This window comes from Anser cygnoides, chromosome 12, assembly GCF_040182565.1.
Source record: "Anser cygnoides isolate HZ-2024a breed goose chromosome 12, Taihu_goose_T2T_genome, whole genome shotgun sequence".
NCBI lineage: Eukaryota > Metazoa > Chordata > Aves > Anseriformes > Anatidae > Anser > Anser cygnoides.
This window is the reverse complement of record NC_089884.1, coordinates 303,089-320,090: the sequence shown is the minus strand read 5'-3', so window position 1 is coordinate 320,090 and position 17,002 is coordinate 303,089. Positions and strand designations below refer to the sequence as shown.

At 58.2% G+C, this 17,002-nt stretch overlaps 3 protein-coding genes across 9 annotated transcripts; all 3 read right to left on the bottom strand.

Annotated features, from left to right (window-relative positions):
• Positions 1-16: 16 nt before the first annotated feature.
• Positions 17-2,192, bottom strand: LOC136786286 (haptoglobin-like). Its single transcript, XM_048050482.2, has 5 exons — positions 2,056-2,192; positions 1,689-1,753; positions 1,435-1,536; positions 1,081-1,155; positions 17-838 (listed from the first exon to the last, which is right to left on the bottom strand). Exons 1-5 carry the CDS (start codon positions 2,058-2,060, stop codon positions 78-80), a joined length of 1,008 nt encoding a protein of 335 aa, XP_047906439.1. The 5' UTR covers positions 2,061-2,192; the 3' UTR covers positions 17-77.
• A 1,472-nt stretch (positions 2,193-3,664) lies between these two features.
• Positions 3,665-7,947, bottom strand: DHODH (dihydroorotate dehydrogenase (quinone)). 3 transcript variants are annotated; one of them, XM_067004403.1, is made up of 9 exons: positions 7,141-7,203; positions 6,824-7,036; positions 6,530-6,729; positions 6,237-6,319; positions 5,526-5,713; positions 5,004-5,117; positions 4,512-4,665; positions 4,281-4,440; positions 3,665-4,149 (listed from the first exon to the last, which is right to left on the bottom strand). In XM_067004403.1, exons 1-9 carry the CDS (start codon positions 7,156-7,158, stop codon positions 4,095-4,097), a joined length of 1,185 nt encoding a protein of 394 aa, XP_066860504.1. In that variant the 5' UTR covers positions 7,159-7,203; the 3' UTR covers positions 3,665-4,094. The 3 variants fall into 3 exon arrangements, with proteins under 3 accessions (XP_066860504.1, XP_066860505.1, XP_066860506.1); XM_067004404.1 differs by lacking the exons at positions 6,824-7,036; positions 7,141-7,203 and adding an exon at positions 7,807-7,947; XM_067004405.1 differs by lacking the exon at positions 6,824-7,036 and having other exon boundaries at positions 7,141-7,289.
• IST1 (IST1 factor associated with ESCRT-III) lies at positions 7,881-16,787 on the bottom strand. 5 transcript variants are annotated; one of them, XM_067004406.1, is made up of 10 exons: positions 16,636-16,787; positions 14,549-14,648; positions 13,683-13,863; positions 13,328-13,415; positions 12,921-13,004; positions 12,397-12,507; positions 11,827-12,027; positions 10,649-10,741; positions 9,456-9,504; positions 7,881-8,428 (listed from the first exon to the last, which is right to left on the bottom strand). In XM_067004406.1, the coding sequence occupies exons 2-10, from the start codon at positions 14,634-14,636 to the stop codon at positions 8,229-8,231; spliced, it is 1,095 nt and encodes a 364-aa protein (XP_066860507.1). In that variant the 5' UTR covers positions 14,637-14,648; positions 16,636-16,787; the 3' UTR covers positions 7,881-8,228. The 5 variants fall into 5 exon arrangements, with proteins under 5 accessions (XP_066860507.1, XP_066860508.1, XP_013053184.2 ...); XM_067004407.1 differs by having other exon boundaries at positions 16,665-16,710; XM_013197730.3 differs by lacking the exon at positions 16,636-16,787 and adding an exon at positions 16,319-16,434.
• Between the last annotated feature and the right edge of the window lie 215 nt (positions 16,788-17,002).

Below are 17,002 nucleotides of genomic sequence, written 5' to 3'. Positions count from 1 at the left end.
GGAGGCAGGAGCAGGGTCAGGGTCAGGGTGAGGGCCGGGCCGGGCGGCCCCCCAGTTTTATTTCGCGGCCCCTAATCTCAGGCGGCCGCCACCGTCTCCCGGACCCAGTCCAGCACGCGCCGCACGTCCACGTAGACGCCGTACTTGGAGGCCGCGCAGGTCCTGTCGTGGCTGAGGACGCCGGCCGCGTACCAGGCGCCATCCTCGGGGTCCCGCACGGCAAAGGCGCCGCCGGCATCCCCATAGCAGGTGTCCTCGCGCAGCTCGCTCATGCCCGCGCAGAAGGTGGCGTTGCCGAGGACGGGCCGGACGCCGTGCGGCCCCTGCGCCGCGTAGTACTGCCGGCACTTGTCGGCCTCGGCCACGGGCAGCATCACATACTTCAGCCCCTCAGGGAAGGCGAAGGTGGCGCCGCGCCCCCAGCCCGAGACGTAACCCACGCGCCCCGGCTGCACGTAGTCCCGCTGGGGCAGGCAGATGGGCATCACCTCCGCCCCGACGGGCACCTTCTGCCTGAGCTTCAGCAGGGCCAGGTCCACGGCCACCGGGTAGCCGGGGTGCAGCACCACGCGCTCGATGCCCAGGGTGGGCTGCCCCCGGCCGCCCAGGAAGAGCCGCAGCGTGGGGGCGATCTCCTCCGGCGTGGCCTCCTCACTGTGGTTCAGGTAGACGTTCCTGCCTGTAGTCAGCAGCCACTGGTCGCTGATGAGCGTAGCCCCCATGGTGAGGTTGTGGCGGCTCACCATCCGGGCCTGCCACGGGAAGCTGCCCTTCCCGGCCAGCAGGCCCCCGATGATGCGCTGCATGGGGGCGGGGGGGTTCTCGGGTTTGCCGCACACTGCAGAGGGAAGAGCAGGGCCCTGTGAGCCACGGGAGGAGGCGTAGCTCTGGAAGAGGAGCATCTCGCAGCCTGCCCTGTCATCACCACCAGACTCCTCCAGGCCCACAGCACCCCAGGGAGCAGCACTGAAGATGGGGGCTGCACACAGCCCCACGGGCCCTTTGGCTGCCCAGGCAGACCACGCACAGTCCCCAGCCCACCAAACCCCCGCAGCCCCTGCTGCACCGCTCTGCTCTCACCTGGCTCACAAACGGGCACCTCCTTGCCAGCTTCGGGGCTCACCCACACCAGATTTTCGTCACATTTGTACGTGCCTTTGGAAGGAGATGGGAGTCAGCACCCCTGCTGACGGGGGGTGAGGACGAGACAGTGCCCATGCACCCCTGGGTATCCCCAGGGAGGCAGGAGATACCTGTACCTCACCGCAGTTTGGGGAAGCAGGGGAAGTTTGGGGAAGCTCATCCCCCCCCGGGGAACAGGGGAAGGGCCTCCATCATCTAGCACTGGGGGCAGCCCTGTGCCAGGACAGCCCTGCCCCTGGAGCCAGGGACAAACACCTTCCCGGGGTGCTGTGCCCGTGTCGCAAGGCTTACTGTCACCAGAGCCACGCAGCCGGTAGTACGGATCACAGCGGTACTTGATCAGGTGCTCTATGTGGCCGTGCTCAATCTCGGCGGGCTTTGCACAGCTCCACTCTGCAAGTAGAGGATGCTCAGCCCAGGACATCCCCTCCACCCCTGGCTGGTCCCTCCTCAGTCCCGCCTCCCCCACCACACGCCTGCTCCCTGCCAAGCTGCTCCTGGCCTCGTCCGAGCCCCAGTGCTCCCACCCTTGCCCTGGAAGGTACCAGTGGTGGCAGCGGTGATCTCCAGCAGAGTCCAGGCCAGGCCAGCAAACAGCAGCACTGCAGTTCTGCAGGGAGGAGAGGGGGGACACTTAGCACAGGGGTCCCACCCCCTGCTTGTGGTCTGCAGGCTCCAGCAGGCAGAGGACTGACCCTCGCCCCCGGGGCTGCCCCACCCAGCACAACCTGGAGGAGCTGCCTGGGCAACCCCCGGCCCCAGCTGCTGCGCAGTGCAGGAGCAGCGGGACCCAGAGGGCCGCCAGGCCCGACACCGGTCCCGCCACAGCACGCAGCAGGGCCAGGTCCTTGGCCAGGCGAGAGGAACGGGCACAGCACCCAGTGCAGGCAGGGTCAGAGCAGTGTCGCTCACCCCATGGTCGCAGCCTGCTCTCCTCACAGCAGCCTCCCGCAGGACGATGCTATTTGGGGCTCCTTCCTCATCCCTTTTATTGCTAACTCCCTCGCCCCGGTGCAGCCCCGCGCGCTCCAGACCTCCTGACCTTTTTGTATGCTGCCAGCATGTTTCCCAGCAGGAGCAGCACAAGAAGCCCCACCTGGCTCACGGCCGGCCTGGCGGAGGCTCCCGGGAAGACTGCCAAGCTCCCGCAGGAAACCAGCAGGCCAAGAGTTTCCTGGATTTTGCAGCTACAAGCGTATGGGGGTCTGGCTGCAGAAGTGGGGCCCTGGCATTGAGACTCTGGCTGAGGCTCACAGAAACAAGGCAGAGCCCTGCAAAACCGCCCCCACACCTCTGCCCGGAGCAGCCCTGGGGGAGCACCCACACCAGCACCGAAGGCGAAGCCTGAGCCAGGATGTGGGAGCCAAGCCCCAGCCGCCCCACGCCCAGCTCTGCCCCCATCCAGGCACACGCTGCCAGCCCAGCCAGCCGAGGGACACAGCAGGGCCGTGGCCAAGCCCCTCTTCCCACACCTACCCACCCCTTCCCAGGCAGCCTGCTCTGGCCCCGGGCTGTTTGTCAGCACAGGCTGGGACCCAGCCCAGCCTTACAGGGACTCGGAGCAGCAATGGCTGGCGGGCACCCAGCTGGATGCAGCCGAGCCGGCAGCACAGGACGAGCGCAGCGGAGCCCTCTGGTTCCTGGCACACAGGTGGGCAGGGCCCGACAAGCCGCGGTGGCAAAGGGCCGCACAGGGCTGGCAGAGGGCACAGGGCTCACGGCGTAGCAGGAGGCCCGGGAAGGAGCCCAGCCTATGTTCCTGGGCCTGCGGCAGCGGGGCAGGCGGCAGGAGCTGCGAGCAGAGCCCTGGCACCCTCGGGAAGGCCAAGCCCCACACGCAGACCTCCAGGTGCCCAGAGGCCACCCCAGGGCACACAGACAGAGGTCCAGGCACGAGGCACCAGCAGGAGACGCTGGCTGGACACGGGCAGCAGGTAGCACCGTGTCAGAACACGGGGATCTACAAAGCAGAGGCTGGCGTAGGGTGTGCACAGCCCTAAAGAGAGCAAGGGGTTACAGGCAGCCATCGGTCGGCACACCCGCTCTTGCGAAAGGCTGGATCCCTGGGACGTGTAAACAACTCCGGTGGAGTTCGGTGCGTGGCGCAATCCCAGGTACAGGGCGCCAGGGTGCTGCTGCACAGCCAAGGCTGCGTCCAGGGCTCGGGCCTTGCTCAGGAAGGGGAGAGATGGCTGCTGGCAGCCCGGGGTCGAGCAGCAGCTGCTGCCAGGAAGCCCCAGAGGAAACAACCCACAGCCTCCAGAAGTGTGAATAAGCAGGGCTTTTCCGTAACAAGTGACAGGGCGCAACTGTAGCTGTCTCCAAGCACCAGCAACAGGAAGAAACAGCTCCTGACACCTCCTGAGGCACAGACAAGGCACAGGTCTGTGTGGGATGGCTTCCACGACCAGCAAGAGAGGCACCGAGCAGAACACAGAGAGCAGGGATCCCTCTCAGCTGAGGAGAGCCATCCCCTGGAGTCTGACCAGCCCAAAGGGTATCCCCAGAGCAGGACACAGGACCAGGTGAGCCAAACGTTTATTGACACTCAGGCAAGACCTGGGGACCACGGGTTTGTTACAGCACAGTGTGCGGAGGAGGGCAGGGAGGATGGACCCTGCTCTGGAGACTGCACTGCAGGAGGACCCAGAGCCAGCCAGAGCCAGCAGCACAAGCTGGCTGCAGGGTCCCTGGCAAAAGGGACACCCACCACCCCACAGCTGGGGAAGCAGCCCACAGGAAAGCCCAAATACAGCCCTGAGCAGCTGCAACAGCGTGGAGGTCCCTTCCCCTGCTTCCCACCAGTGCAGCCCCAGCTCCACTTCTCGCTGGCCCTTCCCAAGGGCCCGGAGCAGGACCTTGTCTTGTTCCCAGCCTGCCCACGCTAGAAGCACCGCGGCCGTCCCGGCTTTGCCACGTTTCCTCCTGGCTAAGCTCGGTCCTGCGATGCGTCAGCGCCGGTGATCCGCTCCAACTGCCTCCATGACACTCTTGAACCCCTGCTCCCTAATCAGAAACAGCGCGTGATGGCCTGGCTGGCACCGCTGCTCAGCCCCACAGTACCAGCGCTCGGGCACTAGCACACAGCTGCCCAGAGCCTCCCCAGGCCACAGGGAGCTGGCTGGCCCCTCACTCACCTCAGCAGCTCCTCCAGCTCACGCTTCACTGCCCCCACCACCAGCGGCCCATGGTACACGAGCGCCGTGTACATCTGCACAAGCGAGGCTCCGGCACGGATCTTCTCCAGGGCATCGCGGCCGCTGCTCACCCCACCCACGCCGATGATGGGCACCCGGCCTGCGGGCAGGCATGGGGTCAGGTCAGCCGGATGAGGCCAGCACACGCCCCGTGTCCTGCCCTGCCCCTACCTTGGGTGAGGGCATACATCTCCCTCACTGTCTGCGTGGAGAGCTCCCGCAGGGGCTTCCCACTGAGGCCCCCAGGCTCCAGGCGCTGCACGCTCTGGAGGTCGCGGGGCCGACTGACGGTAGTATTGCTGACAATCAGTCCGTCCACACCTAGCTGAGGGATGCAGCAGCGTGAGGACCCAGCTGCTGCGTGCAGCCCCTGAGCCTCATCCACGAGCCGCCAGGCGAGCCGGGACTCCCCCCAGCACCGTGCCCAGAGACAAAGCAGCCACCACTCACTGCACAATCCCCAAGGTCTGGTGGGATGCACGCAGCTACTCAGAACACTGACTACAGCCAGCCAGAGCTGCACGGCTGCCTGTCCCTTCAGAGGTCACTCATCAGGATCACCAGCACCCTGCCCCACACTGAGGCAAGGCAGGGGGTGCACAAGCCCAGCTCCTCAGCAGCCTCCCCTTCCCGCTGCCATTGTGCTGCCCCCCGTCCCCTCACCTCGCACACGACACTAGCTATGTCCTGCTTGTCCTGCAGAGTAAGGTCTGGGGCAATCTTCACCAGCACGGCTGGCTTGTGCTGGCATGGCAGCGTGTCCCTCTCTGCCAGCACCTGCGGGGTACACACAGGGACACACGGCAGCGTGTCGGGGACACACACCTCCTGCTCCAGGCCAGGGGGACCGTGTGCACCCACAGCCCCAGGCAGCACAGGGACAGACCCTGTTGTCTCCACACAGCACCACCGATGGGACAGGCACCCAGCGACACAGGGCCTGGGGCACACAACACGCACGAGTTGTGGGGCACAGGCAGGACTGTGGTAACTCCTGATGTCACGGGATGCTCCTTGCGGGAGCAGAGCAGAGCAGAGGGCAGTGCCTCGCTGTTCACCTGCCCCTTGCTGGAGTACAGTGCCCTGGTACACCCAGCACCAGCCCATGGGATCAACAGCTGAGCAGGGGACATCTTAGTGGCTCTGCCCACTGCCCCACGCTCCTCCCCACACGGGGTCACCCACCTTGGTCAGCAGGTCCCGCAGCTCAGCCTTGCCCTGCAAGTCCCGCAGCCCTGGGGTGTTTGGGCTGGACACATTCACAACCAGGTAGTCGGCCAAGGGGCCCAGCACTCGGACCCCAGCCACGTAGTCAGCTGCAGCATCTGTAGAGCTCTTGTTCTTGCCCAGGTTGACTCCAAGAGGCATCCCCGCTAGAACACAGACGTGTCTGAGCCAGTGCAGCAGGACCAACCATCATCTGAGGGGCCAGAGCACCTGACAAGGGAGGTCCCACACTAGCTAAAATCAATACGGGGATAAACAATCCAAGAGTTTGATGGGGCTAGGACATTAGGCTGTCCTGCAGCCCCAGGAGCACCACTGTGGCTGGCATGGTCAGCACCTCCCAGCACTGCAGCCTCCTGCTGGGCCACCCAGTACAGGCTGCCTATGGAAACTACCCAGATGGGGTCCTATTGGCTTTGGCTAGTCTCAGCTGATACATTCTTCCCAAAGCAGCAAGTAGAGCCTCTACCGCAAAGGAACTGGCAGGAGAAAGGTGCTTGGTCAGAGCCTTGAGGGCTCTTGCTGTCTAAGTACACACTGCCTTGGCCAGCTCCTGGACACTGTTCTGAGGCACTGGCATTATACACCTTCCCTGACGTGCAGCTAGCTAGAAGATCCCCAAATTCATCCTGCCAACCCCCAGAGCAAAGGTTTACAAGCTTGTCTCACCACGAGTGAGCTTGCGCTGTGCCTCCTGGCGGGCCCGCAGCCTGCGTTCCACTGCAGCGTGGCCGTGACTGTTGAATCCATACCTGCAACAGAAAAGATAAGGTTCAGGACCAGGCTGGTGCACCAAGCAGGACACGGGAGAGTTGTGAGGAAGGCTCCACAGCTCCGCCCAGCGCACCCAGTGCAGCTGCAACCACAGAGCAGAAGACGGAGCTGGGGCTGCCCAAACTCCTTCTCCACATGCCACCAGCCCGTTCCACCAGCACCCGGTTAGACAATTTGCGCGTCCCCACCTGTTAATGACCGCCTCATCCTCCACCAGCCGGAAAACCCTGGGCTTGGGGTTCCCCTCCTGGGGCTCGGGTGTGACGGTCCCCACCTCCACGAAGCCGAAGCCCGCCTTGTACAGGCCGTCCACAGCCTCGCCGTGCTTGTCGAAGCCAGCCGCCAGGCCCAGCGGGTTGCGGAACCGCCGCCCGAGGACGCGCACCTCCTGCGGGGCAGCGCCGCGTGAGGCCCCGCGCAGCGAGCCACGCCCCCACCGCGTTCCTCACCGGGCGCCTCCCCCCCCCGCCGCAGAGCCGTACCAGCGCGGGGCCGTCGGGGCGGGCGGCCGGCAGCAGCCCGAAGGCGGCGGCGCGCAGGGCCAGGCCGTGCGCGGCCTCCGGAGGGACGGCGCGGAGCGCGGGCAGCACCGCGGGCAGCACCGCCGCCTGCAGCCGCTCGTCACCCGCCGCCAGCGCCGAGCCCAGCAGCAGCCCGCAGCCGCCCAGCGCCGCCGCCAGCGCCCGCAGGCGCCGCTGTGTGAGGCCGTCAGTACCGGGACCGGGACCAGCACCGACACCGGCCCCGGCCCCCCCCGCGCCCGCCCCCCGCCGCCCCCCGCCCGGCCCCGGCCGCTCACGCGCAGCGGCGCCGCCATCTTGCCCGGCCCAACGGGTGCAGCACTTCCGGGGGCCCGGCCCAGCGATTGGCGGAGGCCGAGGCGCCCCAACCAATAGAGACGCGGGAGGCGCCGGGCGCGGGAGCACGGCCGTGACTAGGGAAGGGCGGGCCCCGTGCTTCCGCCCCCGCCGCAGCCCCCCCTGCTCGTCCGTCTTGGGAACCGCGGCGCAGCCGGGCACGCACCGGAGGCGGAGCCGCGCGGGAGCGCTGCGCACGGCCACGTCGCACAGGACGCTCCGCGCCCCGCAGCCTCCCGGGGGGCACCGAGCCGCTCCCGCCCGGCGCAGAGCCAGAGCGGCCCGCGGTGCCCCGGCGGCCCTCCCGCCCCCTCCGGCGGGCTGGAGCTGAGGGCTGCGCGGTGCCGCCCGCCCCGCCCGAGCGGGGCACAGACCTCCGTGCAGCCGGCAGGGCTCCCCAGCGGGCCTGCAGGAGCACGTCCGTCCCCGCGGCCCCTGCAGGCAGATCCAGCTGGAGCCGGAGGGGTGCCACCCGTGCCAGAGGGCTGCCCAGCCTTAAGGGCGTTACCCCGTCTACTCACAATGGTGTTCCCTGTCTCAGCCCCCATTAGTTAAAAGTCTTACCAAAGGCACTTAAAAAAAAAAATCAAAAAAAAAATCACCCTTACCACGCGCACCACAAAGCAGAGCAGGGCACCTTGTGGATGACACTCCCCTTGAGACCACATGCACAAGAGGAAAGCCCAGTTATCTTTCAACTTTCATCACCCTTCTCTGCAGAAGACAGAACAGCTGCTACAGACAGCCACGAATGGCAGCCAGAATGTCAAACAAGGGTTTCCTCTATAGCTACCCAGACTGGTGCAAACTGTTCCCTGCTTCAGTTTCACAAGACTCCCCACAGTTCAACTCCTGGAGCAACGATTGGGAAAGCTGCAGCATTTGGTTTAAGTACAGCAGGAAGAGAGCTCAAAAAGAAGAGTGTTCATTTGAGGTTAATATAGGAAACCAATTTCAGGGGGGAGTGTTTTAGAGAGAAGAAGCTATCACAGCTCCTGCCCTTCTCACTGGAGTTATAGCCCACTCAGTCTTATGTTTTCTTCTTTAGCTCCTCAAATCTCCGAGAAAGATCATCAAAGTCAATGTCTTCAGAGGCAGAAGAATTGGTGCCAGCAGATGCTGTTGGCAGTGTGTCCGGCACAGAAGGTAATTCAGGCAATACAAAGTTATCAATGGTATTAGGAGGTCCAGCTCTTGGTTTTGGAGAAGGTTCTGACTTGGGTCCAAGCCCTATTTAGAATAAAAGAAGTATCATTTCACCTCACTCGTAATCACACTCATTAGGCCAAAAAGAGACACAGAAACACACACACACAGATCCTGCAATCAAAACCGCAGTACCAATGACCAGTGGTCACAGAGCTCCAACTGCACTTAGGCTCAATGGGGAAAAGGTTTATATGGCTGCAAGGAGCTGCAGCCGTGACAGACCTAGACTGGTGACCCCATCCTACAGATGTACTAGATTGCAGAAGATGGGCTGCACCATGGGGATTCAAGTCCCAGTTTTCTCCCTTCCAACACCCCCTACAGGGACACACAGGTATCACATGCTCCTATCACCCAGATGTCAAACTGAAGCGTACCAATCCCAGTGCAAGGGTAGGCCCATCTCCTTCATCATACACCACCACCACTTTCCAAAGGACTCCATGAGATTGTCAGAAATCCTTGCTGGAGCTGGCAGGGGTCTACTTACTTTAAAACCTACTCTGCCCTTATCTGCTACAGATTATAAGTGCTTTCAAAACATACAGAGCAGAGGCACGCTGTACAAAGCTGAAGAAATTATGATCCAATTACAACACATGAAGCATCTCAGAAGCACATAGGTAGAGGGACAGAGAGATATCAACTCCTCCTGCTAGCCCTGCTGCACTGCATGCGGCCTCAACGCTGACATTAATACAAGCTTATCTACCTCTCAGTGCTTGCTTCTTTCTGTTCCTGCAAAAATATTTGTTACATAAAAGTATATCATCATTTAAATCTGTTGCTTTCTCATTTTATTCTGCAAACTTAAGCTGGAAACCTAGTACTGACTCCAAAGTCAAACTCTAGTTGTTGAGTTTCCCAGTTCCAATGTGTTTGAGAATACTCTCCATTTCTGCCATAGGCTTCTCCCAACACATTTTGAAAGCAGGATTTGAATTCAGTTCTACACATTGTTCCCTATAATGAAAGTTCACTCCCAAGGATGCTAGGATCCCAGGCTACCTGCAGCCCCAAACCACCCCATGCCTCTTGGCATACTCACCAGCCACCGGTGCAGAAGCATCATCCTTGTCAGCATTAGGCTCATCAATCTGAAACAGGCTCTCAGTTACTATCACACTTTCCTAGCAGGCACAGAATCCCCCAGCTGTATAGGCACAACTCATGTGCAAAAGCAGCCACACTCATGCACAGCAATGCATATGCCACACCTCTCCAAGACGACAGATAACCCTAGCTTCCAGCGCACTCAGAAGAATCTGAATCTCTTCCCAAGAAAAGGAGGCAGTGCTTCCATTTCCCTGTCCCTCCTTGCCAATCAAAGCAGCTTCACTGGCCATATTTTGGTACCAGATAAGCAGCACATCTACTAGCAGGTCTAAAAATATTTATCAAGGACAAAAGTGGGAGAAGACCGCTGTCTTCATCCACGTAAGCACAGCAACTGCTTCCTTTCACAAGCAATAGATAAGCCCTTGTGATCAGCAGCAAGGTATGAGATGATCTCTTCTCAAGTTTTGGACCAGCTAGGACAAAGACCCACACCACCGTCCGTTTTGCTGGAAGAACTCCTCCTTCCTGGTGGGCTGCAGTCAGTGCCATCTATCTGCACCTAGCTAACAACTGCTGTGCCTGCATCTCCTGGACTCAAAGGTACGCACAAGTGTTGGGCTATAGTCGTTGCTATACATGGCACTGCAGAGACAAACATGTCACCAAAATAAAAATTAGCAATGTGATCATGAACTGCAACAAAAACAAGCACGGAAAGCAAACTCCAGACTCCCCCTTCTCCTCCCCGAGGACTTAGAAAAGTCTGGGAAAGGAAGAGTGCTTCAACATTCTTCGGCTGGGTCAGCCAAAATTTTCATCCAGACTAACTATGTATTAGTTCAAAAGCCATAATGAAACAGACTGAAAGCGATAAACCTGCCACATTACAAAAATAGGATCTGTGGACTCTGCTCATCAACTGTTTATCATCATTTTAACAACGCAGTAAAAATAAATCTTGGCTTTCTTTTGCAGTTAAAATACACAGATGAATGAGGAACTTTTCACAAGACTCTCTCGTCACACACACACAGCTATTCACCACACCCAAAGCAATGCCGAGCACCACCCCAAAGGCTCCAAAGGTTGACGACAACGTGCTTAATGAATGGCTACCACTGCCCTCCTCTCGAGTTTCCCTCTGCTGCCCACAGCGGTGGGTGATTCAGCTCAGGCACTTACAGATTCGTATGTTGGTGGGTTTGCCGGAATTGGTGGTGGATGAATGTTAGTAAAAGGCTGGTAGGTCCCCACTGGCAGGCCACTGAAGTTCTCCTGTACAGAGAGAAATTAAACAGTCACGTGCCAACCAACTCACCTGAGAGCTACCATTGGACACAATACATCTTCAGTTGCTACGGGAGTCAGAGAAAGTAGTAGTTTAAGTTAAGTATCCAACTTGATATAGATTATTTATACTCACTAGGAAAAGATTCTCAAGTATTAATCAGACACAGTCACCTGCAGCCACCAAACAGCACTACAAGTTACTCTAAAGAACCATCACGAGTAAACACTTCATCTCATGCAGTACTAGAAGTACCACACGAAAAAAAGTGGAACACCCTGCCTTAAGCATTCTTGAGCCATTTCTCCTGAGCGCAGCACCACAGAACAGGAAGGAACTCTCTATGGCTCACTCAAGGCTTTGTACATATTACCCTTACTTGTAGTAACAACAGTGCCTTAAAGATCTAGACTTACAGCAAGTCCTCAGATTATTTTTGCCTGGGTCTTCAGCCAGCTAACGGTACTTGGCCCAGATTTTCCATGAAAAACACCACATTGCTGGGTCTTTATTAAGATACCAAGCCAACCCACTGTTTTGCCACTTCCCAGATATCCTGTTAACAGCCAAGAAAGGTGCTCTTTCCAGCTTCTGTCTTCCACTTCCACAGCAAATCATCTCTGAGAGCTGCTGACCTAGTCCCCTTCCTTCTTGGGTCTAAAGGCAAGGCACTTCTGCATTTTCCTTTGCTGTTCCCATCCCATAAAACTCACCTGATTTCCTTGACTGAATCTTGGCACACTACCAGCCTACCAAGTTCAAAGTGCTGCTCCAACCCCTGGACAAAAGCCTGACAGTCAGAAGACTGCCTCAGGAGTTCGGTCTGGACTCCTCTGGTCCCTGAATGCAAAGAGGGCTGGCTGGAGAACAGTGGTAGGAATCTCTGCCGTCAAGAAGCAACAAGAAGCTGTGCTGCCAACAATTTCCATCTCACGCAGTATCACAGCTACAAGATGGCCTTCTGACCCATCAAGCTATCAGGTACAGATACTTCCCAATCAGCAGGTACAGGGCTAAGCATCACAATCAGTCCTCCACAGAAGAAAGGCAAGCTCAAACCAAAGCCACTTACCGGTCCCTTTGGAGGTGGATAGGAGAAGGGTGGATTTGGTGACGGCATAGGCATCGGCATCGGCACTGGCACTAATCCATCAAGACCAACCAGGGGGGCAGTAAATCCACCACCTCCTCCCCCTCCATGGCCACCCTTCTTCACATCATCTGTGAATCCCACATCAATCAGATCTGCCTCCACACCTGTAGGGGCTTCAGCCTGGGGAGGGAAGAAGAATCTCTTTTCTGATCACAACCCTCTGAACAGCATTAGATGCAGGTTTTGTCCCTGGACAAGATGGGACAAAGCCAGAAGACGGACAGAATGGACAGCAACTGCATTAACGAAGTCAGGAGAGAGACCAGACTGTAGCATGACAACAGCCATATGCCACAGGACTGTGGGAAGCAGCAGGGACCCTGCTATGCTAGTATGCCACAGGACTGTATAGAAGGTATCAAAGCACAGTTACCGGCAAGTCTGGTGCAATGCTTCAGACTTGGGCTCTGAAAACCCCTGAAGTACTAATGGGAAAATTCAGTCACAGTAACACAGAAGGGAGCTACAGACGTGCAGTGCCTCACTCACCATCACCACCGAGTCAGGCTCGTAGGGCACATTGTAGTTCTTGGCAATCTCAATGAGGTATCTCTCCACCAGAATCTTGGGTGGTGCCTCCACACTCAGCTTGTGCATCAGCTGGAACACAAGGGTGCAGAGATGCTCATGAGGAACGGGGCAGCACAACACAGCTGGGCTCTGTCCCAGCCAGGGCCACCTGCCGTGGGGAGCACAGCGCAGTCTTGAGGAGCCCTTTCCTCCCAGCACAGCACTGCCACAGGGGAGGCTGCTGGCAGCCACGGGGCAGGGTTCCCCATGCTCGGAGCCTCTCCATCCACAGGCAGCACAGCCAGACCCCACCTGCCAGGTACCTCAGCACCATGCTCCTGTGCTTCAAGGCAGGCAAGCCCCAGCAGTGCAGCTGTCCCGCCCCACCCTGCAGTGAGCCACAGTCATCAGCCACTGGCCACAGGAATAAGTGGCAGAAAGCCACAGCAGATGTATCTGTTCTGCCAGCTGAGCTGGCTGCTGCTGTTCTACCAGTTCATTACCCTGTCATTAACTGTTCCGATCTGGTTTGTCCGGCACAGCTTCCCATACTCCTTGCTGTATTTGGCACACAGCTGGTCAGCAACCTGCAGCAGGAGAGAAACTCTGGGAACATGCACAGCCTTGCTTTCCCCCAGCCACACTTTCCACGTCTCCTGCAGCCCCCACAGCCCTCCCTGCCTCTATTTGCTCTCACTTCTGGCACCAAGCGAGCCCAGCTCATCAGCCTCAACTGTCCCTGAGGCTCCACAGTTCCTTGTAGAAATGAAACCTGGGCCAGGGTCTCCACCTGCAGAGCTGGTAAAAATATGTCCTTTGCCTTAATGACAGAGTCCCGGGCAAAAGCTTCCACCAGTTTCTCACGGTGTTACCCCCACCCTGCTAACACCTCTCAAACAACCCTACTCACAATCTTTAACTCAGCCACTTCTGACTGGAGTCGTGGTGCAGCCCAAATCAGTGTAGAGACCGCTTCTGCCAGGCCAGAGTCCAGCTCCCTAAGGACAACAGAAAAAAAATCCTATCTCCACACCACACACCTAGTCTTTCCAGCCCTCAACCTGCTCAGCCTTAAAGTCCCCAACCTCCGTGCTAGCCTCCAGAGACTTCCCCGTCGAGGGAAGAAAAGGTCTCTGGAGGCCCTGGAACACTGGGACAAACACAGGTGCCCTTCTGTATCCCAGGCCTGCCCCAAGCAGTACCCCTCCCTGAGCCCAAGGGGCCTGGACCCTCTCCCACAGCATACCCTCTAGTCCAGAGCTTACTTCATGGACTGAATCAAGCCAAAGCGGGCTAGCAGCAGATCGCAGTACAGCTCCAGGATCTCCATGGCCTCCACGAGGTAATCTTCACGGATGATATGCTCCACACGAATCCTGGCACGCTCATCTTTTCCAGCTGCCAGATAATCTGCAATCTCCTTCCTTGCCTTCTGGGCCAGCTCAGCTACAGCACATATCCCAAAGCCAGTCACTGTGCTGGCAGGGGTTGCTGCCTCCATATCCAGCTGCAGCCCCCACCACACACACCCATCGCCAGCTTCTCTCTCTCTCTCCCTCTCTCTCTCCATTGAGCCTTTGTAGTGCAAGACACTCAGCCACGGCTTAATGGAGCCTTTGTGCCTCAGTCCTAGCATACCAACTCACAGGAGAAAGGGCAGCGGGCTTTTGGCTGTTAGGAACACTTCTACACCTTCAATTCCCTTGCAGAGTCGATCGAGACCGTGGGGTAAATCTCTTATCTATGTCTGATCCGGGCAGAACAGCCCAGGTGGGGAGAGCCATGCGCAGGAAATTCCTCACTGCACTACAGGAACAGAAGGCCCAGGAGATGATCCTCTGGGCAAACTGGACTGTCCCTCACACACAGCCCACAGCTGTGACCCCGCACACCTTGTCAGCTGCACTCTGACACCTGCCAGGAAGCTGGATGGAGGCCGCACCACGGCCAACCTGTTCCTCCGGGGACCCATGCACCAGGGCAGAACGCAAGGCCTGGGTCCGGCAAGGAAGAGCAAAAGACTGCTCCATCCTTGGTCCGTGAAACTCCCCCAACGCCAGAAGAATCATCTTCTCAAGTCTCCTGAGCCCCAAAAGCATCCTGGGTCACACCTACCCCCTCAAATACTCACTCTTCTTTTTCTCCAGCAGTTTGAGGCGATTGATGACAAGGCGTAGGTTAACTCGCAGGCGTTCAGCTTTGAATCCAGAGCCCAACATGATGAACAGATTCTGCGGGAGAGGACGAGAAGGTCATCGCCACCAGTAACCGATGGTCACACCAGAAGAACACTGGTTACTGCTTTACGCAGAAAAATATTAAATTCAGTGAAGGCAAAAGCTGGTTCCTAGAAAGGCAATTGATGCTCCGTGCTTGTCAGTGTTCGAGAGGCATTTGGACAATGCTGTCAATAATATGCTTTAACTTTTGGTTAGCCCTGAAGTGGTCAGGGAGTTGGACTCCATCATCATTGCACTTAACTATTCTATTCTAAGTCTCCGAATGAACAGCTAGCTACCTGCTACTCCTGAATCTGCTTGTTTACAGATGACTGGACCTACAGCACCACCGTTCCCTTTCCCACCTTACAACACTTTACCAAACCAAGGCCAACAGCAAACAGAAACTTCCTGAATATTCCCATTCTGACAGACTGCATCTCAACCCCAGAAAGAGATATGAGATGATAAAAAAAGAAGCGTCTACTCCATAAACATGTACAGAGTTAGAAAACATCCCCTAAAACATTAATTTGAAGGCCTAAGTATATTTAATTTGGATAGCTAACGCTAGCCACCGATGTGAATACCAGCGTACAGTAAAATTTTAAGAACTGTGATTCTATGTTAGACAACCAACCAACAGCAATAGTCTGGGAAGGAAAATGCGAGTTCAACTCAGTAAGGCGGGCTACACAGGATTTTGAGGTTCCCAGCCCCAGATTTCTTTGAAACGCAAATTAAAAAATATACATATATCACATTGTCAGTAGCAGTAAGTAATAAACAGCTTAAATAGTAGAAGACATGCTTTCACTCACTCACTTTGAAAAGCGAGACAAGTAAACCGATGCCTGGAGATGCCAGCACAGCTATCACAGAGTCAGATCTTATCCCTCCCTCCAATAAGGAAACAGCATTTTTAAAAGAAGCACACAAGTCAATTGCAACCGCCAATCTCTGTCACATGAACGCGCAAGCTGTAAACTAGCATGCAATTAACCTGAGAACTGTACAAACTAAGGCTGGGAACCAAGCTGACAGTCCTGCCCTCAGAAGGAGGAATCTCCATATTCTTTCCACGTTCCTCCTGCTTTCCCAACACTTGCTCCGGCATTTCTCCAGTCTCTCGTGAGCCAGCTGAACTAATCAGTCGTACAGAAAACTAACTCAGAAAACACTTTACTACAGCAGTTTGTTATGACAAGAAATATTTGTCAAAAAAATCTTCCTTAAGGGCTATCACATTGAAAGACCTTGCTTTGCACCTGAGGGGCACTACAGAGCAGACTTTTGGATAGCGATAACATTTTGTACATGACAAGTGGTTTATATACAATTTACTACTACCCAGCGTCCACCGAGTTTATGTAACTGATCTCTTCACGCATCAGTACAATTATCAACGATACACAGAACCAACAAAGCTCAAAAAACACCGATACAGAAGAACGTATAGGTTTGTCTGATGCCATGAAAAGTTTTGCCCTTCCGTAACCTGAACGCACTCCTACAGCACCGCAGTAACTTCGTAGTTGCAAGGAGCAGCCTCGGCACAAGCCGCACCGTCTCCGCGGCAGCACGCGCCCGTTAGAAAACCCTTCCCGCTAACGACGGCCTGCCTGAGCAGGCTCCGTGACCCCGTCCTGCAGACGGGCAGCCCTGCCTCCGCCGAGACCAACCTTGACTCGGGCAGCGCTCGGGGCGCCGCTGAGGCGGTTTCTCGGGGCGCTGCTCACCCAGCGAGGCCCGGCGCGGCTGCCCGATGGCCAGGGCCAACTGAGGGCGGCGCAGGCTACCCCGGATAGCGGCACCGGCCCCGCTCGTGGCGGCAGCGACGAGAAGAGACCCCTCTCCGCCCCGCCGCCCGCGGCCAGGCCGCGCCGCGGGAACGCCTCACAGCAGGGCAGGCCCCGGGCCCGCCACCGGCCCGGCCCGCGGGCGTTTGGGACGAGGCCCCGGCCGCCGAGCGCGCCCCCCGCCCGCCGCCGCCGCTCACCGCCGTGCCGCCGCGCAGCCCGCACGCACCCAAAATGGCGGCCGGCCGCACCACCTCACCACGCGGAGCGATCCGCGGGTCCGGCACGCCCCGCAGCCGGCCTCGTACCCCGGGCACGACAGAGCGGGCGCGGCGGCTACGGCGAGGCTGCGCGAGCCGCCCGCCGCACTGCTGCGGCGGAGCCCCGGGCGAGAAGCTGCGGCGGCGGCGGCACAGGAGGAAATCGCCGCGCCGAGGGACTACATCGCTCGGCGGAGGGACACGTTCGCGGGACGCCGACTTCAGCGTCACGCCGACTTCAGCGTCACGCCGACGCGCGCCCGCCGGGACCCGCCCCCCTGGCGCAGAGGTTCCGGCAGCGCCGCGT